This window comes from Dermacentor silvarum, chromosome 2, assembly GCF_013339745.2.
Source record: "Dermacentor silvarum isolate Dsil-2018 chromosome 2, BIME_Dsil_1.4, whole genome shotgun sequence".
Classification (NCBI taxonomy): domain Eukaryota; kingdom Metazoa; phylum Arthropoda; class Arachnida; order Ixodida; family Ixodidae; genus Dermacentor; species Dermacentor silvarum.
Genome location: NC_051155.1, coordinates 156,374,450 through 156,395,908, shown reverse-complemented (window position 1 = coordinate 156,395,908; position 21,459 = coordinate 156,374,450). Strand labels below are relative to the sequence as shown.

At 48.1% G+C, this 21,459-nt stretch overlaps 1 protein-coding gene across 1 annotated transcript in view; it reads left to right on the top strand.

Moving 5' to 3' along the window:
• Window positions 1–21,459, top strand: part of LOC119440492 (probable chitinase 10) — a 160,746-nt gene that overhangs the window by 116,051 nt on the left and 23,236 nt on the right. The window contains 8 exon segments of the mRNA XM_049662940.1: window positions 1,727–1,927; window positions 2,980–3,239; window positions 3,889–3,989; window positions 4,067–4,190; window positions 5,200–5,289; window positions 5,292–5,390; window positions 11,258–11,380; window positions 11,853–12,006. Coding sequence (XP_049518897.1) covers window positions 1,727–1,927; window positions 2,980–3,239; window positions 3,889–3,989; window positions 4,067–4,190; window positions 5,200–5,289; window positions 5,292–5,390; window positions 11,258–11,380; window positions 11,853–12,006 — 1,152 coding nt within the window.

The window sequence follows — 21,459 nt, the reverse complement described above, 5'->3', positions numbered from 1 at the left end:
CGGAGTAAAGCATACACAACTGATTTGCGCGGAGAAAAACAATTGTGTTAACGTTTTCTCACTCAGTCCATGTTATCGCCTCTTCGTAGCGCACGTGCGCAATTAGGTAATATAAACTCTAGCAAGGATTCAGCATTTCCGAAAAATTAACCTACTTTGTTGCTGATGCTTCTTCGAAAATCTCATTTCCGGAACTTTACTAATTTGTTGGTTTTTTCGTGACTATATAATTCGCATGAAACCGTGCATGTGTTTTCTTTTTCTGTGAGAACGTTTATCACTGAAGGTTATCGTTGTTTTCAGTGGTTATTTACGGGGCAGTTTAGCTGTTTTATCAATCATGTCTTCACGGCACATGTAGTGTACGTGGCTGCTGGTTTTTGTTTTTACAGAGATTTTATTGCGACAAGCGTCAGTCATAAGTGCCCTAAGCGTGCATAGAAAAGTATTCTCATGAGAAAAATGTGTAGAGGTCCAACGCATTGTGGAAACCTCAGCCATGGCGGCAGGATTTCGATGGAGGCGAAATACGAAAACACCCGTGTACTTCGATTTAGGTGCACGTTAAACGGGAAGCTACCTAGTTATTGCAAAGTGCCAAGAATGAGGGAAAGAACGATTCGCTATACAAAAAACTGCGGATCTCGCGCTCTCAGAGTCGGTTTTAAAAGACATGAGGTGGCAGATGCGCATAAACATTTAGCAGCATGTTACACTCCTGGAACACGCAAAGGCGAAAGCCTGCTTCACACGTGGCAATGCATTAAGTCATACGGTCGGAGGGGTCAGACTTCTTGCAAGACATAATAAGCCGCAGTGTTAAGTAAACGTATCACGCTGTAGGTCGACCTCCTCAATAAAACATGCGAGCACCTAATGCACAGCCTAAACACGTTCTTTCTTTCGTTTATTCATTAATATTCAGTCATTGCACATTTGCTTGCTTACGGGGGTATTAACCTTTCCTGATGATTCTAATTTTGCATCGTATTTTACGGCTATGAGCCATTTCTGATGGATCGTTTCGGTTTGCGACGGTGTCCGCTGCCGCTGCCGCAGACGGCGTTCGGCGAATGTAACCGCTGTCGCTGGAAATGCGTAAAAAGTACCCGCTTCCCGCCGGGATCGAACCAGCGCCCGCTGCATGGGAGCCAGATACTCTACCACTGAGCCACGCAAGCGCTTGCTATCGGGCGCCGGAAAAATGTCCTTTAAAGCAGGCGCAGATGATCCGAGCCTGCGCCAGTATGATGGCGGCATCTAGTTAAGGTGCCTGCAAACGCATCGTGCGCAGGCGCAGACGACGAGATGCCATTCAAACGAGGCGCGCAATCAAAAAAAAAAAAAGAACGTGATCCCCAGCCTCCGCCAGTATGGCGGCGCCATCTAGTTAAGATGCCTGCAAACGCAGCGTGCCCGACATGTAAATTCCAGTTGTAAGGCTTGATCGGGCTCAACAGACTGCTGTGCAGAGAGCATAACAAGCTGCAGCTCGCCGTCGACGCCGGGCGGAGAGTTCAGATCGTTCTCGTCAAAACGAGGCGAACAGACTGCCGCGAAGACCCTGTTGTGTGTGGTGCCCAAATTGAGGCTACTCTTGAGCCGCTCCACCAGCTTACGCTGTGACTGTGCTGCGTGTGCCGCGCAGGCTTGTGACTTTCTGTTATTATTTGTTATTTTTTGTTAATTATTCGCGATGATAATGAATCACTGCGTGCCATTTCAGATGACGACTTCATCAGAAACGGTGGCAGCCCCGTAGTGTGCTACTACCATGGCTGGGCAGCAGACCGTTACAGCCCCATGAACTATCGCATCCGGGACATTCCGGGAGATCTGTGCACGCACGTAAACCTGAACTACGCTGGCATCGACAAGGACACGCTAGAAGTCAAGGACCTCATACCTGCATACCAGAACAACTCACGTGAGAAATACGCCCTCTTAGACACCGTTCTGCATTCCCGCGTTGATATCGTTCTAGCATATGATCGCTTAACAAAATTCTCTTCGTGCAGTGTTTCCTCATTTGCAAGCAGGAACATCATGAATTCTGGTGGCATCGTTACAGCACAGACAAAGCATAGGAAACCTTAAGAAGGGATTGGACAATGTGTCAAGTTCTGAGTTGTGGCAACAGCACTCTGTCCTGTGCCTTCTTGTTGTTTGTTTTCTCCTACGATTTGTGCGTGCTGCAACACTGTCACGAAGAATGCATCACCAACTAGCCCACCAGCAAGCATTAACAAGTTTTGGCACACGCGGTCGTTCCTATTTTTACGTTTGAAAAAGACGCATGCAAGTGAAATAAGAAACAGCAGTAGACTCACAGACGCAGTAACTAAATGCAGTATCTATGAACGGCCTTGCAAAAACTAGACCAAGAGCCGCGTCCGCGAGCCATTTTTATGCACGCGGCGCTAATCGAATAAAATACTGGAATTTGTTGCTTACATTATAGTAATCACAGTCTAGCTATCTCTGCGTCAGCGCAACAATATACAGGGCCAGGATAATGTAACGATTCCATACCAATTCTTATCCTTTTCGCGCTCTATCGGTAGTTCGAACTATACCCTTCGTCTTCGTTATCATGCAGATCGACCAATCATGAGCATCAGATGATAAGAAATAAATAAAATCCAGCAAGAGAAATTGCTATTAAAGCAACACTACCATAATTATTGCTATTAAGAAAAAGAGAAAAATCGTTTACAAGCAGTCTCACGCACAAATTGCGACCCTATGGGTCGCGACGCAAAGGACGGAAACACGGTCTCGGTATGATTACACTAATTATGAAATGGATCGTTGCCAAGCATGGCATCAATAACCGTCAACTCCTTTCTTCTTTCTGCGTGGACGGTAAAGGAAAAAGCGGGGAGGTTGCTCCGGAGCTATTCACCCACTCGGACTTTCTTCTTCCTTGTTCCTGGTTTTGAAGCTCATTACGCGCTTCGTAACGTTTGTGGATTGCAGACTACAAAGACTTCACGGCCATCAAGAAGAAGTTCCTCTTCGTGAAAACACTGATCTCCATTGGAGGCTGGGACCACGGAGGCGAATCGTTCTCGTACGTGGCAGCAGACCGCAGCAGGCGGTGCAACTTTACGAGAAACTTGTTGAAGTTTCTCAGAGAAAACGACTTCGATGGAGTGGACATTGACTGGAGGTTCCCGGCGAGCCCAGACAGGAATGGAAAGCCAGAGGACAAAGAGAATTACGTCTTGTTCCTGAAGGTTAAGCCCACTTGGCTATTGCTTTGAAATTCCCTAGGGAAATCGGGAGCCAAGTTAGCGAGAACAAGAAAAATTTACATTCGCAATGTATTTGTGTTGTGAGCCGGCGCCTTCGCCATTTTCATCGTTGCTGTTAACATTAATTGGATGGCTCTCGTGCCTACGAACCATTTTTGCAAATAAAAGCTATCAAGCCTCCCACTCCATACATTCAGGGAACCCACGACGCACTTCTGTTACAGCATGTGTTGCGAAAAAAAAAAAGTGACGTTACGAATTTTCAACATCTACTAGAACGCATAGTTAATTATTCATTGGTAAATAAGTACTTCAGTGCGATCGAAAGACGCCAAAAATCAACCTAACAATTTTTTTTATTTTTAAAGAACGCTTGACCTTCACTTTTTCCCCCAGTTATAATCGACCTTTCCCCGCTAAATGTATGAAAATGAAGTTTTTAAATAATATTCTACTATAGTCTAAGCTCATTTAGGTGTAGCGTTTTCTTGCTTCATTAAGCCTATCAGAAAGCGCTCTAGATTGTTTTTATATTTTGTATTCAGTATTTTCTTTCTTTTTGACACCTTCTGTTCTTCAGTTACGTCAGAATGCGCAATAATTGTGAATAATATTTCTCTTTTCCTATCAGAGTCTCTGCAGACTGCGAAAGAAGGGTTTAATCGTGACCGCGACGGTTCCAATCACTCCTTTTTATCTCGATAATGGATACGACGTCAGACAGCTCTCAAAGTAAGCGGTACAGCGTCAGCATTGTAGCCTTCGTTAGAGGACGGACAACATTTATATTTTTATATATTTCTGTACAGGTACGTAGACTGGCTCAATGTGATCGGCTTCGATTTGAGGGGACGCTGGACTGGAATTGCTGATGTTCACAGCCCCCTGTACGCCAGATCCTTCGAGACGGGTGACACTCGGAACCTGAACGTGGTACGTTCTTTGCTTTTGTTTACACGCCCGCGAACTTTAGGCTCTTGCAAGGATTGGAAGTTCAGTCAGTCGATGAACTTACGTGCATGTAAAGAAAGCGAGATAGTAAACAGGAAACAATCAACTGTACAAAGACATGAGGTCACTGTGTCCATTTACCTTTTTTGCAGCTTACCTTCGCTCTGTCTTATCAGTGTGAAAGTCCTTCATGCTCGGTTTCCTTCGCCGTATTTGGCGATTATATCCCGTCATTTCTTTTGATATAGTTCATCTGGGATGAATACTGTACCTTCATCATCGTGCATTTGGTTAGGGTTTCTTTCATGCCATGGGGTTCTCGAAACGCCGAAGTACTACGCCAACAATTTAAACAACGTAACACAGTTCAACGTATGCCACATCAGGAAATGTGTGCTGGTTGATTTTCGCACTAAAAGCAGAATTTGGAATGGACCGGAATGTAACACGAATCGAAAAAGTGAATCCTAAAGGCAGCGATCGATAAAAGGTTTCCCAGCCGAAAAAAAAATATGTACATATATAGAAGCACGTAGGAACAACATACAACAGTACTTTACTGACGTTTAGGCTGGGGTCTTACCTTCATCAAGATATATATATATATATATATATATATATATATATATATATATATATCCGTCGTTCTTCGACTTTCATCAAGATATGTATATTAAAACACGAATTGCAGAACTATTGATTGCGAAAGTTACTATCAAACGAAACGCGTGTGATGGAAGTAAGCTGTTAAACAGGATAATGAAACTGACAGCATGTTGCTCAATTGAATGCCAATTTCCATTATCGCAATTGTACACCAACCTTGCGTGCTTCCGCCGAACTCGTGCGGGTATAATTTAGGACATTTGAGGTGCACGTAAAATAATTAAATGCCGAAAAGGTCAAGGCCGAAAAGGTCATAGTCGAAAGGCGACCAAAGCTGTTGTTATACTTAGGGTATTTCTTTACATTGTTTTCTAACCCCACGCAGGCACAGGGACTCAAGCGTCTTGTGGAGCTCGGAGCTCCCAAGAAAAAGCTCGTGCTCGGCATCCCGTTCTTTGGTCGCAGCTACGTGCTCGCCGGACAAAGAGAAGCACAACGTTGGAGATCCCATTAAGGGACATTCCAGCGGCGCCAGGACCTTTCATCGGTAGCACCGAGATCCTGGCCTACTACGAGGTGACTGCGCCAATCTATTTGAACACTTCCGTGCTCGATGTATGAGGCAGTAAGGGGCTCGAAATGAACGGTAATGGGCGAATTAACAGGGCAGAGTATTTTATCCGTAGGCTAAGCATACGTATTTATGCATAACTTAGATATAATTCTGTGGCATGTTCTGATAATTAAAATGCTGCTCGACGAGCATTAGCTTCGGCCCTCCTCACCGCAAGCAGACTTTCGCTGTATCGTAGTTGCGAAAACATGGACACGAAGAACACGGTCTGATTGGCCAACGTAAATTCTCAACGCTTCAATATGAACCGCGTGAGGTGTTTAAATGCGTGAAACCATTTAGACTATAGATTATTTTCATAGATAAAGATTCTTGGACCCTATGCATCGCAGGCTTACAAAGTGGCGTGAGCATTACTACAGTTTTTGAAATCTACTGGCCTTAGTGACCGATTGTAGGTGGCGTGGGCAGCCGAGCGTGGTCGCGCTGCTAGCGCCTCGCTTCCTCTGATTTCCTTTTTTTCATCCCTGAATGCCCTTCGCACTGCTCAGCGTAGCAAACCGGACGTGCGTCTTCTGAACCTCCCTACCATAACCTCCGGCTCTCCTCCTCCTCTTGTTGATACGTTTTTGCGTTGTTCACATCGCTTTCCACGTGACATACGAATTTGAAGCCTTATTGACGCGTTCATCTGAGTTTTCTGTAACATGTATCTGTCCTGCTTCGCAGGAACACGAAAATGCTCGACACATGTGGCTGGCGTCCATTTTCCTGGTATCCACGCGCGGTCATTTTAATTGTGAAATAAGATGCCTGAATTAATATTAATTGTACTCGCTAATTGTTTATGTTGGTCGGCTCAAATAAGAATATTTATTTCAGCATACCTAAGGATGGATTTACGTCGAAAAAATTACAAATAAGCAATTCCACTCTGTGAAGGTGGATGATCAACGAAGCTGTTTAGCACACGACACAGACATGACACATAATTTTGAACAAAGGTACGAACACATTTGTTTTCTTGATCGGTGGACAATTGGTGTTTGCGGTCTTGATCTTGAAAATGGGGCATATAGATAACTAATCTACTCCAAATGCATATCCGAGGGACGCCGATGAGACAGCTATGGATGACCACGACAAACGCGCGAGCAGTGGCACGAGCACGTTCGTGCGGGACCTGAGTTTTTGCATAGGTACTTGAAATCCACGGAACTCTAGCCTTAAACAGCTTCCCTGTAAAAAAATTCGGGGTAGCTTGCACTAGTGACGCAAGGCTAAAGACACAGCGGAGCTGATCGGTTCCTAGCTGGTCCTGTCGATACGAAGTGATGCGAAGTTATACAAAGTAATGCCAAGTGATGCTAAGTTATACGAAGTGTATAAGCGTTTCCTCGTGGTCCGTGGCATCGGGGAATGCCTCGCGAAGCACTTGCAGTCCGAGCACACGTAGGGGAAGTGGGGCGAAATCTATGCACAGTGTACGGGCGGCGCGCAGCAGACGACACGCCGGGATGACGTCACGGCACATGGGCAGTAGCGGGCATGCACGTTAAAGAACCCCAGGTGGTCAAAATTATTCCGGAGCCCTCCACTACGCCGTGCCTCATAATCAGAACTAGTTTTGGCACGTAAAACCCCAGAAAGAAGGAGAAGAAGAAGTAGCGGGCATCTGGTGGGAGCTCGGCCGAGCCGCCGCCAGAGGCGCCTGCTGCAGTCACGGACACCGCGAGCGTTCGGCGCTAATGTGGGGAAACGGAAAAGCGCGGATGGCGTCGGCAGCACCTCTGCGCGTTGCCACGTTGGTGCTGCTACAATTTCCTTCTCTCTCTCTCTCACTCTCATTTTCTTTTTCTCTCTCCCGAGCGTAGCTTGCGACACGCGCATGCTCTCCTTACCTCTCCTTAACGTCCAATGTCAAGGCAACATGTGCACGGCACGGAGAGGAGGCGAAGCACACGCCGCTCCGCGAGGTGGTTGCAAGGCAACGCAGTGGCAGGCGGCACACATTACGGTCGGCTTAAACAGCTCCGCTGTTTAAAAAAATGTTGCAGTGGCTTAGCTCGGCTATGCCAGGATATACGTAGCGTTAGCAAAGGTTCAGCTGATTATTCTTAGCTTTCCTGGTTGTCTCCTACGCTCAACCGCTAATTGCGGGGCAACTACTTCAGGATCCGATGAGTCAAGCTTCTCCGTTCTTCTGCGCTGTTGAGCAGCATTTGCGCTCTCCTTCTCCATGGCTATACCACACTGGCAAACGCCAGTCAGAAGCGCAGCGGCTCCAGCGCAGTGTCAGACGGCGACTGCACAGCGAGCACGCGCCGGCGCCAGTGCGTCTACCACGGCTACGACGTCACTCCTCTGGAATGCGCAGACCGGCGGCGGTGAGTCGCGCGCGGCGGCGGCGGAGTGCGCGAGAGGTGCCGGCTCCGGTGGCTCCGGTGCGCAAGCCGTGTGACATCACTGATCTTTGCGCATGCGCAGCACGGCTCTTGATGTGCCGCGCGAAACGGGCTTGGCTAGGCCAGTGTAGCTAACGCTACAAGAAAATTGCTGGCTCTCCCTTAATAAAGAGTAGATGTAAGCATGAAATGGCTACCATATGGCGTCTTTTGCTGCCTGTGGTGCCGCCGCCTTCAACCGCTTTCCTTCTTCCAACAGTGCAGCGCCCTCAGCGTCTGTCGCTACTTTTTCTTGTCGCGTCGACGTGGTCGACTGCAAATGTGTGACCTTATGTCCGCGACGCGCCGGAGCGTGGCGCCAAAACCCGCGCCGCGAAACTCACGGACCGCTGGCGTTGAAAAGAGCACAAGCCACCCTATCTCAGCGCCAAAAGTTGACAATCAAGTGTATGGTACCCTGTATTTGCCTTTTGAACGTCGCTATTGCAAATGACAAATAAAAAAACACCTCCCAAGCACTCCGTACAGATGGTTAACCAGCGAAGCTGAAACGTGTGGCCCCCGTGTTTAGCAGTGGGTTAATCCCGACGCTGTATTGAAGCGTTTCTCAATTATTGGTTACATGTTTGTGTTTCTAGTGGTACGCAAGCGCCAATGGCGGGCGGATGCTACTAACCACGATGCCGAACTAACTCGAGATATCGAACGCATGCGACAACGGCGAGCCGAGGAAGCGGCATTGCGGGCAGAGCGGCGTCAACGTGGCAATGGCGGGAACGCGTCCGCCGGGGACAACGCCCGCTTTCGGCGGGATTTTCTCGAACGGCACTTTGGCTTCGGCTGCGACGAAACGTCCACGTTGAAATCGCGAAGTGGAACGCAAGCGCCAATGGCGAGCGGACGCTGCTAACCACGAAACCGAGCTAACTCGAGATATCAAAGGCATGCGACAACGGCGAGCCGAGGAGCCGGCGTTGCGGGCAGAGTAGGTACGACGCAGAGAACGACGCCACTATCGGCGCTGCCAATGGCGCGCGCGCTTGGGTGCGACGTAAAGAACGACGTAGCTGAGGGCGCAGCCAATGGAGTCGTTTAGCGAAACATGGGACGAACGGTTTTTTGTTTCGCCTAGCCATATACAGCTTTCGCTGTTAAACTTCAGTGTACTAAAGTTGCAGCTTGAGTGATATTGTGAACAAACATTAGGAAGAAATCGGAAGCAATATTTTTTGTAGCTTGTTTGGGCAGTAAAGCGTATGTAATGCGGTTCTGTACGTAGGGTTGGGGGCCAGAGACCTCATTTTCTTAAGTTTTGACTGGTTGCCCAGATGATCTCGTTTTGTTCTCGCAACGATGCCCAGATGTTCTCGTTTGAGTGCCCGGACAACGGCTCTGGTATTTGGATCAAAGTCACTTGAAGGTCGCCGACAACGGGAGTTAAAAGCATTGCATTCTGAACATCTAACCTTGTAATAATGTGAAGGTCCGCTCGAGTGCGGTCCCATTCTGCTCGGGTTGCTCTAAGTACGCTGAGGAGACGCGTGTCTCGTTCACTCCACTGTAGACGCCTCCAGATTTCTAGAGACGCGCAGTGCCCAATGCGTATATTCATACAAAGAGAGAGACAGCCAGACAGACCGATAGGATACACACGTTGTAATAGCATTAGCCGTTCGCTGCAGAGAGCTTCTATGATTCATATCAACCCCTCCCTCTCAAACCAAGCATGCTTCGCATTGCGTAGATGTCCACTTGAATTGATACTAGATAATTTTTGTCATTACATGCCTACAGTCCTTCTTCGTATGGCTGAATAAGTGGCCCGTGTTCCACATATCGTGCATAATTGGGCCATAATTAACGGCCCGTAGTCTGTAGACTGGTCCGAATTTCGGCACCTGATAGCTTTTTCTTTCGTCTGGCCTTCCTTCCTAGGCAGAGGCACAACATTTCGCGATTCGCGGCGCACGCGGGTGCCGAGCATTTTGAGCGCTTCGCGGAGTCTTCAGACGCTGGTCCCCAGGCCCGTGTGGCAGAATTAAGCTGTAAGGGCCAACCTTGCCCGAAGTCACTTCCTCCAGGAGAGGGAGAGTACAACGGAAGGGGCAGACACACGGGGGAATTAGAACGCGTTCGTCCCGTCGGAGGAGAGATTTTCGGGCTACGAAGACGGAACCGGGGTCGAAGGGAAGGGAAGGGCGTTGTAAGCTGAAAAAGGAGATTAAGTGATCTCGATGGATATAGTACTTAGTGGCTGTGACAATGACCCAGCAACCAATGGACAGAGACCTAAACCATGGCTTTGCTGTCCTCCACTAAATAATATACTGTAGATCTGGTTTGAAAGCTGTATTAGCTTTTGCCTGATCAACCATTTGGCGGATTAGCTTTGTGGAGAATATTTACGCTAACTAGCCCATGTGGTTTTTACGGGCTTTGAAACGCCGACGTAACTTAGTCAAATCCATGTTACATAAAATTCGGACCCTTTTTTAACTCTTTCTAGGTTGGTAATTTGAGTCGCTATTCAGAAAAACGAGGTCCAAGTTCTGCGACCACTAGTCTCTGTAAATCAGGTCATTTCTCTTATATTCATATTTCTCTTATATCGCTTCATCGGATGCCTAGTGATATCGTTTCCACGTTTGACACGCATATGAATGGGTAAGCCAAGCTCTAATGCTTCCCCTTGAGCGGCTCCTGCAATGAGTGCATTCGTTCTCGAGTGTTCACATCCTTCGTCACCTCTGGTTGTTCATTTCCTGCCGTGTGAAGTATAGCAGGTGTCACGCGTGGTACACCGTATACTTGCACGGGGACCGCACGAGGCCTAATTCTTTTCCGTTTGCAACGGCAAAAGTAACGCAAATAAACGGCTGCTGCAAGAGTTTTCAACTTCCCTTTGAAAAAGGTCACAGAGTACGAAAGGAACCCAGGAACGAATTCACTCGTGGGTTTTTTTATTTTACGCTTACTTTGGTCCCTTGGCTATTGCTTCCATTGCCTTCATGGTGCACAGAGTCATGCCCGTATGCGGCCAGTGCAAAAATAAAGGACGCTGCGGCTCTCTGGCTTCAATGTTTGCACCGCGCGAGGGCTGTCGACAATGGTGTGACGCTTCGTCGGGACAGACAAGCCCCTCTTAGGCCGATGAAATATAGCACATATAATTCTGGCAATTTAAGACAAAATCGCAATTGCACTCTTCGGTTTTGGAAGACGAGGTTATGGGGAAGTTATCTAGTATTTGCTGAAATTTAGCTTCCCTTGTCAATGACGTAAAAGAAGCGATTAGTGTAGTGCCAAAACTTCCACGACTTCGCGTAATAATTAAAAACGTCAATGAATGCAGTTAACAGAAGCGCAATAGCTCAGAGTGGCTTGCGCACCACAGTGTGCTAGATCTGTCTGCTGTAAAGCGTTCTTTCCATGCTCACTATACGTATCTTCTTCTTGTTATTCAGATATGCACCAACATTGAAGACGGCATTGCGACGCGAGAATTCGACAATGAGGGAAAGTGTCCGTACATATACTACGAAGACCAGTGGGTGGGTTATGAAGACGAAGAAAGTGTTGGCATCAAGGTAAGACCTTCGATGGGCCCAAAATTTCGAAGTCCTGGTCTTGTTCACTTTCAGCGTCTTTAACTGGCTTGATGGCGATCAAGCAGACAAAACACTAAGAGAGAGCATTCAATGCAAACACGTATCTCAGAATGATAGACCAAAGAAGTAGTCAGTGAATCAGTTGCTGAACAAGTAGAGTTATGATCAAAGCGTTTAATCAGTAAAGTGGAACGGCGAGTTCGTCCGAGAACTCGTAGAGTGTCACATGTTAGCTGTCCATCAGCTACCATCGTGCGAATCCACTTGGCGATCCTCCCGTATTGCAATACCCCCCTTTGAACACGCATCCGACAGCACCCGTGCAAAGAAATTCCATCCTCAAATGTGATGCACATTTTATGCACGACTGGGGCTCTAGGACTCATTTGCAAAATTACATTTGTTTTCAGCGTTGTATCTGATTAAAAAAGAAACTTTCGCCACTTTCCAGGTCGATTTTGTCATCAAAGAGGGCTACGCCGGAGTTATGGTGTTCAACAACGACATGGACGACTTCAATGGAGTATGCGGCACTACGCACCCGCTACTCAAAGTGGTCTACCAAAAACTGTCGGAGGCACCGGAAAGTCGACGGCGGCGGCGGTAATGAGATAGATGGCGCGATAAAAAACAAAGGAGAAAAGACAATTAACAAAATCTTGGAGTCCGCTCTCAGTTGTACTCACAGGACAAACACTGTTCTCACTCAAAAACGAATTGCCAGTTGGATGGCAATGTACCTCAAGAAAACATTCATTTTTTTTTTCTCTCAACATGAACATTTTTTTCTGTCAACATTTTTGTTTGGTACAGAAGAACTACATGGCCTGTAGACTGCTTGCAGTAAACTTCTACACATCGTCTGTAGTCTGTACACTGTGCAAAGATGGTAGCTGTACTCCTAACGTTTAATAGGTTATAAATTTGCCGACTGATATGAATGGTCACCTTATGAAAAGCAGAATGTTTTGATATGTCGATAGTTCGGTGAATTCGGCTTCATAAGTCAACTCCTGCAATAAAATTCAGTGAGGTATGGCTAAGTCACGCCACTGGCGACCTGTAAAATCGCTTATGCCGTTAACTTACCTCGCTTAGCAGTGGCGTTTGCACGCAATAAAGAAGTGTAAATTGTTTGCGGCAGTTTTTTTTTTTCTTTCTTTGGGGGAAAGGGGAAACTGAAGGAATGGCTAGCCTTGTTTCGGAGAGTCTCCTTAGCATGAATAAAGATGTTTGCTTTTGTTTTGTATTTTTTGACGTCGTCATTGATATAGTTAAGAAGGTGCAAATTAAAGATTGTCTTTTTTAATAGACAATGAGGAAAATATAAATGCTATTCGACCTCAACAGAATAAAATGACATAATTTTACGGCGAACTCCATCATTTATGTCGAGCAATTTCATACAGCTAACGTACAATGTGAGGGTTGATGTAATAAATTATATAGTTACACGCTTTACACAGAGCGCTTGAATGTGTGACTTCATGATCAGAAGGACCTGCCCTAACTACTCAGCACGTTCGTACAAAATCATCAAAATTGTTTTAGCCGGGCAGCCGAAACGTAAGGCACCCAACCCAGATCCGTTAAGCGACACAGAGGAGGAGGACGAGATGACGGAGGCTTGTGAGAACCCATCCACTACCTTGGCTCCCCCCGCCCAAAATGAGTGTAAATGGGAAAAGACCCTGAGTAGGATGCAGGAAATGCTTTCCGGCATAGAGTCGAGGGTAACGTTACTAGAAAGACCAAGGGCTCAGCCTAAAAGTAGACAAGAAGTACAAACAGAACCGTCCTTAGCTTCCCCAAACCCCGACGGAGGCGCTAAAGGATTCTGAAAAATCTACAGTAAGCAAGATGGCGAATACAATTAGCAGCAACATCAAAATTTCGCTGTGGAACTTTACCAGCTTTCAGAGGCACAAGGCTCCATTAGTTCAACTCGTCAGATCGGTGGCGGATAAGCCACAAGTCATTTTATCTCTATGTCGGGATACCGCACTATCGCGTACAGAGGCGAGAATGGAAGAGGCATAGACAGCCTAGTTGAGAAGAGAGTCTCCTTCGTGGAGCACGACGTCCCGAAACACTAAGCCGGACTCGAAGCCCAGCTGGTCGAGATCGTGCCCAGCAGAACGAGCAACGCAAATGCCTTCATTCTTAACGTCTGCAGTTCTCCTGCGGACAGGAAAAGGTATTTTAACGCCTTATTCAGCGCCGCAATCAGGATAGCCAGAAACGCGCCCCTTCTGAATGCGAGTGACTTCAACGCTCCAAACACGGAATGGGGATACGGCTTTAACAGCAAGAAAGGCACAAACTTAGCCGGTTGTGCAACCGATTCTAGCCTCACACTTATCACGGGTCCTAGGTTTCCCACAAGAAGGGGTAACTCTGTCAGTCGCGACACCACACCCGACCTCGCGTTCCTCCGCGGTATCGAGGGCACGTGGGATAATCTCCAGGAGGACTTGGGTAGCGACCACTACATTTTCGAAATCGCGGTGCAGATCAAACCCAAACCACCAGTCAGATACGAATACGTTGATTGGGATCTTTTCAGAAAAATTCGAGGCAAAATGGCCCCGTCAAGGGAATCTTTCAAAGACCTAATCGCAAATCTTAAACAGGCTGTCAAGAAGCGCAACCAAGGAAATCACAACACTGCTCGAAGTCTCCAAAATGGACTTGCGGTTAGCGCACCTCCTAGGAGGCTAAACACGCCCTCGCGGAGAGGTGGAAAACGCAGAAGCTAAATCGCCGACTTCGAGTTAAGCTAACGTCAGTCAACAAGGAAATAGAGTCGTACACCAGGCAGCTGGCCCTACAGCAGTGGAATGAGACGTACAACGAAATGGATGCTCGCATGAGAAGAGGCAATAACTGGAACTTGCTTACAAGCCTCCTCAACGACAAACAGTCCAAGAGCACTCTCAATCGTGCCATCGATAGGCTCATTATTAAGCAGATGGCCACGGGCCTTACGGAAGAAGAAACTATCAACAACCTGGCTCGCACCTACCTCCCCATTAAGGAAGGATATTCGCAAGACGGAAAGGTGAGAAGAGGATACATGGGGCTAGACAGGACAAAGCTAGACGAACTGTTCACTGAACCAGAAGTTAGACGCGTTCTCTTCAACCTAAACGGAAAGACGCCCTCGGGGCCAGACAGAGTTACCAACAAACTCCTCCGAAACCTGGACAACAAGGCCATAGAAGTCATAATGGCCGAGATAAACGATGTGTCCAGTTCTGGGCAGGTCCCGCCGGAATGACGCACCCCCAAGGTGGTGCTTATCCCCAAACCGGGGAAACCCCCGCATATGGATAACCTGCGTCCAATTTCTCTCACATCATGCATTTGCAAAGTGGCCGAACATGCTATACATAATCGTATTACAGAACACATAGAAAACCACGAACTCTTTAAACACAATTTAATCGGATTTAGAAGAGGACTTTCAACAAAGGACACAATGCTCCTTCTAAAAAGATCCATATTCGGAGACGTCACAGGCATCCTTGCACTCGACCTCGCCAAAGCTTTCGACAAGGTGACGCACGAGCACATCCTGAAAGAGATTTCCTCCCTCAATCTAGGGCGGAGATTATTTACCTTCACTTTTTCTTTCCTGTCGAAAACGAAGGCGCTCCTTCGACTGGGTGCGATCTCGGGCGGTCCTTACGAACTGGGCAACTGCGGAACTTCCTCAGGGCTAGGTCCAATCCCCGTTACTCTTCAACATCGCCATGCATAAACTTTCTAACAGGCTAGCCGAACTCCCAGAAGTGGGCCACTGCAATTTATGCTGACGATATTACAATCTGGTCTTCGGGGGGATCTCTGGCCAAACTAGAGCAATCCTTAAAGGGGACCATAGAGGGGACGGAGGAGTTCCTTACAGACACGGGACTACAGCTCTCGCCGACCAAATCGTAATCCTTACTCTACAGGCAGGCTACGCAAGGTGTTAGGGACCTTGAGCCTCTGGAAACATTACCAGTCGAAATTACGACCAGAGAAAGGCAACCCATTCCGAGGGTGACCTCTATCAAAATTTTCAACTTTTGATCAACGCCAAAGGATGTAATGTAGAAAAGAAGGTCGGCGCACAGGCACACAATATATTGAGGCTCGTTGCCAGAGTTACAAGTAGAAGGGAGGGGGACTCAAGGAGGACAACATACTCAGGATCTTTCAGGCCTTCTTCATCAGTCAAGTTAACTACACGGCGCCTTTCCTCAAATGGAGCAACGCCGAAAGGAACAAACTCGACACGCTCATTAGGGTCGGCATCCCACAATCGGCTAGCATGGAAAAACTATTGGAGCTCGGTCTTCACAATACTATCGACGAATTAATCAAGGCACATCTCACTGCACAGGGCGCCAGGCTTTCGTAACTAAGCCGGGTAAGAAAATTCTTAACGAAGAAGATATATCACCCATTCAAACGCCGCTCGACAGATACCCCCTGTCCGAAGAAGCCAAGGAACGTATAAAGGTCGAGCCCGTACCGAGAAACATTCATCGGGTATATAACGAGAGCCGAACAATCGCACGGGCTAAAGCCATCCTTCAAAGAGTTAATTCACACGGCGCAGATGCACCCTTCGTTGACGCGGCCAAATACGGCAGCGGAAACAGGTTTGCAATCTCGGTGGTAGACGCGCACGGAACGCTGATTAGCACTGCGTCCGTTTGCACTAAGCACACAAACGACGTGGAGGAAACCGCGATAGCCTTGGCCCTTAATGCTGCCAAAGGCCCAACGACGGTTTTCTCCAACTCGCGGACGGCAGTCAGGGCCTTCTCGTCAGCACTAGTATCTAAGCCCACGGCTTAGCATAGTTAACAAAGAGAGAGGAGGTCACCACATCGTCTGGTTCGTGGCCCACGTTGACGGAGTAGTTAATCAAGCGGGTTGCAACCCCAACTGAGCACGCCTACTGCCTAGTGCGTGAATCTACGTACCGCGCCCGGGATAAGGGTCCAGCTCTCACAGAACTGATCCCCTAAAGACCCTCTTACCACCTTCAAGAGATCCCATCCCACTACAGAGTGAGCAGGAGGAAATTCCCTCCCCTTAATCCAAAATTAAACAGGGCTTAGTCTGTCACGTTTAGGCTCTTACAGACGAGATCGTACCTCACCCCCAGAGTGCTCAATTGAATAGAGTCCAACTTTCCGCAATAGTGCTCCAACTGTGGACATGAGTACTGCTCTTTCGATCACATGCTCTGGCTGTGCCCCGTTCAACGCGGGCTCTGATCTTCACGACAAGTCCAAGTGGGACGCCCTACTGCAAAGCCAGGACGTAACGCATCAACGACAGGCCGTCCAGAGGACCCGCGACGTCGCCGAAAGCCATCACTTCCCGGTTCCGTCAGGGGCGCAGCCACCAACTTGATTGGGGAGCCTTCGGCTCCTCCCAATCTTTTTCCTCAGCACCTTTCAATAAAGTTCTTGTCAGCTGTCAACTGTTTCAGGGTTCCTTTAAGGAGCACGACGCAGTGAACGAAAGCACGGAAAACCCTTGCATCACATCTATACATCTAGATGAACAATGTGCCGCGGTTTACACAGGTGTGTATAAAACGGACTCCATGCACAAACGCAACGAACTTGCGCGGACCAGGTAACTTTGACTTCAGTTTAGAAACTCCTTCCTTAATTTACGAGCTACGAGCTATTTTCTATCGTAAAGTAACAATCAGTTTTCAAGCTAATTTTGAATAGCACACGAAACGTACGTGCTTGTTTAAATTGTTAAAGAAATCCAAGCGCTACGTCCCTTCTCACTGTAACCTCTCTTCTGAAATTCGAGAACGGCAGGGTACCGCGCTTCTCACTGATATACCTCGATATCGATCAACACGATGGTCCCAGGTGTACGCTTTCAACGACTCCCGCCGAACGCCGGAACTCGGCCAATCTCAGGTTCGCACGAAAAGCGTGTAAATTACTCAAGGATGCAAGCAACGGAAATGCCACAAAAAGAAAACAACACACTCCTCCCATCTGGTGTACACTGCATTCAAAGACATTATGCAACCAGAAATAAATACCCACACCGCTGGAGACGCGAACCATCAAATTTGAGTGCGTCTTATTCTCAGCAATGTATGACAAGAGGTCACACTAATGCCGTCAAGTTACGGCTTAAAGTAAAATATACATTTCTGTATCACTTCGGAAACCTCCGTTCGTTTAACAATATGATCAAGTTAGGGACGAACAGCATGCTTATATTGAAGAAAGTACAGCGACTGCTCAGCATGCGGTGTTTGGCACTCCGTGCCCAGAAGTTCAATTGTGAATATTTTAATGCGATAGCGTTAAGGGCCCCGTGTCGCAGAAAATCCGGCATCGGCATTGGCATCGGCGCCGGCGTCCGCGGCCGAGAAAATCATCCCGAACCACCCCTGACCACGGAGGCCCTCCGCGTGCTAAAGATGCGTTGGTGAACTAATTGAATTTCTCAACGTAAAATGCGTCCGAAAAATCGCAAAGTATTACGTAACCACAACCTACAGACGTGATAGCGTCGGATTGTAATTTGAATATACGAGAAAACATAATTATTTTACGCGGAAACTCAAGCATAAACCCCTTTTCCAGCATCTCTGCCATTCATACAGCAGCGCACCCCTTTCTGTTCCTTGCAAAAACACCATCTAGTTGGCGCTTGCCTCGGTAGCGGCGCGCGGAGGCGAAGGTGGAGAAAAAAAGTTGTCGCAGTTTCACCTGAAAGGCGAAGCATCAATTGCGATAGCAAATTTGTAGAGAGCTATACGGAGTAATGATAGTAGCTTTATCAGCTGTATAAACTTGGACATGCAGCAGCACCGGCAACACGCACAACTGTTGTCGATGCCGTCGGCGTTTTGCCCGCGTTCGCACAAAATGCGTGCGGCGTTGGTGACTGTTGCCGGAGCCTCTGATATAAATAGGCACTTGGTGCTGCAGCTAAACGTCGCTTCTCTTCCCTCCCCCTCCCCCCCCACAGCCTTTCGTCATGCGTCCGAAGAAGGCGCGTTTGCTCTACATATATGGTGATTGTAAAGGAGGAAAGAGACGCCTACTTCTGCAGCCCTTAACGCACGGCGCAGAACGCGCGTTTGTTCTCCGCCGTGGGTTCACTCCCCGTGAGAGCGCGCGTCCCTCGCGCCCTTTCACTCGCACATACAGCGTTCGGCGGCGCGCGGCGACAATTTCATCTCCATTGACGTCATACGGAACCTCACGACGACGGCGATGGCGACGCCGACGGCAGAAATCTGCTTTGGAGTGTCCATATAATTGCTATCGCAATAAAAGAAAGCCGCTGTTGCCGGGAACCCTGACAAGCAGTCAGAGATCTTTGAATGCTATCGCGTTCCATTTGTAAATGAGAAGTTTAAGCGTCCTCCAAATTTTTGTTCTGAAATCGCGTATCTATCACTTCGTACGATAGCACTTCGAAAGAATAGCATTGTGTATTCTTGGGGGTGTGGGAATGATACTTTTTTATTCCGAATCGAATACGAATCGAACACCGAATACTTTTATTAGAATTTTTAGAATAATGAAGAATCGTTTTCACAATTAATATAAAACGATGTTCCCATTCTAGCATTTATAACATTAGCAATTTTCTGTACTTACATTGCACGTTATGAATCATTGTTTATTAAGAGCACAAATGGAGCATTAGGAACAATAAATAAGCAATTTGGTCGCATACAGCAGACTGTTCTGAGAGTGTGAAGGATCGCTGTGAAGCCTGTAGAGTCTGCCTCTCTGAGCGACATAGCCGGCTCATGTGTTATGCCTATACTATGCCTGCGAATGAAATTTATCGTACCCTTGCTCAACCTTTATGTTTGATTGTGCCCAGTCGTCAACGTGAAGTTTTCGAAGACTACTCGAAAAAAGTGGTCGCAGTTTCACCTGAAAGGCGAAGCATCAATTGCGATAGCAAATTTGTAGAGAGCTATACGGAGTAATGATAATAGCTTGATCAGCTGTATAAACTTGGACATGCAGCAGCACCGGCAACACGCAGAACTAATGTCGACGCTGTCGGCGTTTTGCCAGCGTTCACACAAAATGCGTACGGCGTTGGTGACTGTTGCCGGATCCTCTAATATAAATAGGCACTTGGTGCCGCAACTAAACGTGGCCTCCCTTCCCTCCCCCTCCCCCCCTCCCCCATGGCCTCTCGCGCATCGGAAGAAGGCGTGTTTGCTCTACATATATGGTGATTGTAAAGGAGGAAAGAGACGCCTACTTCTGCAGCCCTTAAGGGAGCACGGCGCAGAACGCGCGTTTTTTCTTCGCCGTGCGTTCACTCCCCGTGAAAGCGCGCGTCCCTCGCGCCCTTTCACTCGCACATACAGCGTTCGGCGCGCGGCGACGATTTCATCTCCACTGACGTCATGCGGAACCTCACGGCAACGGCGACGGCGACGACGACGGCGACGCCGACGGCAGAAATCTGCTTTGGAGTGTCCATATAATTGCTATCGCAATAAAAAAAGTTGTCGCAGTTTCACCTGAAAGGTGAAGCATCAATTGCGATAGCAAATTTGTAGAGAGCTATACGGAGTAATGATATTAGCTTTATCAGCTGTATAAACTTGGACATGCAGCAGCACCGGCAACGCGCAGAACTGTTGTCGACGCCGTCGGCGTTTTGCCCGCGTTCGCTCAAAATGCGTGCGGCGTTGGTGACTGTTGCCGGAGCCTGTGATATAAATAGGCACTTGGTGCCGCAGCTAAACGTCGCCTCCCTTCCCTCCCCCTTCCCCCCCTCCCCCACGGCGTCTCGCGCATCGGAAGAAGGCGCGTTTGCTCTACATATATGGTGATTGTAAAGGAGGAAAGAGACGCCTACTTCTGCAGCCCTTAAGGAAGCACGGCGCAGAACGCGCGTTTGTTCTCCGCCGTGCGTTCACTCCCCGTGAAAGAGCGCGTCCTTCGCGCCCTTTCACTCGCACATACAGCGTTCGGCAGCGCGCGGTCACGATTTCATCTCCATTGACGTCATACGGAACCTCACGGCGACGGCGACGGCGACGCCGACGGCAGAAATCTGCTTTTGAGTGTCCATATAATTGCTATCGCAATAAAAACTATTATCATCAGCATTGGCTCGAGCGTCATCGTCTTCTTCCTTAGCTGGCTCGTTAGCGTCCGTCGGTTTGCGCTCGTGCCGTTAGATGCCGTGTCGAGCCGCACGCACAGGTCGCGACCGGAGACAGGCCATCGTCTACAATAATTTTGGCTCCATGTGCGTGGTGGTTTGGCTCCATAGGCGTGGTGGTTTCCCGCCAGTTGTGCCTTAGCACAGGTGTCAAAACGGATAACTAACATGACTGATAGCTCATGATATCACGAACCACACATGCTCCTTTCACTCGCACATACAGCGTTCGGCGGCGCGCGGCGACGATTTCATCTCTATTGACGTCATACGGAACCTCACGGCAACGGCGATGGCGACGGCGACGATGACGGCGACGCCGACGGCAGAAATCTGCTTTGGAGTGTACATATAATTGCTATCGCAATAAAAAGTTAGCGCAGCTTGCACTAAGTTTTGCAAGGCTGGAGAAACAGCGAAGCTCGTGATCACCTATCTTCTTCCAGTTTCGCTAGGCTCGGCTAAGTTTTGCCATGTTTAGGCTGGAAGGCGCGTTACTCCGGATTAGCGCGCAATCACCGCATTCGTTCTCGGCTAGCGGCACGACGAACTTCCAGCTGAGCGGCTTCTTCTTCGGGAGTCTTGTACTTCTTCGGCCGTCCCATGTTACATTTACTCAGTGCGAAGTCTATGAGAGTTGTGTGGGTCGCCGTCGCGGCGACATGATCTTTATAATCAGTGGGACGTCATGGCCAAGCTTCACAAACTATTTTCGTGACTAAGCAAAGCAAGAATTGCGGCGCGAAGCAATGACATGGCTGGGCGAAGTGCCTAAGTGATTGCTAGGCGATCGCATTGACTGAGCAGGTCTGCTGGAACGCGGTGTCAGCATTGCAACGCGGTGGAACGCGGTGTTGCAAGCTGCG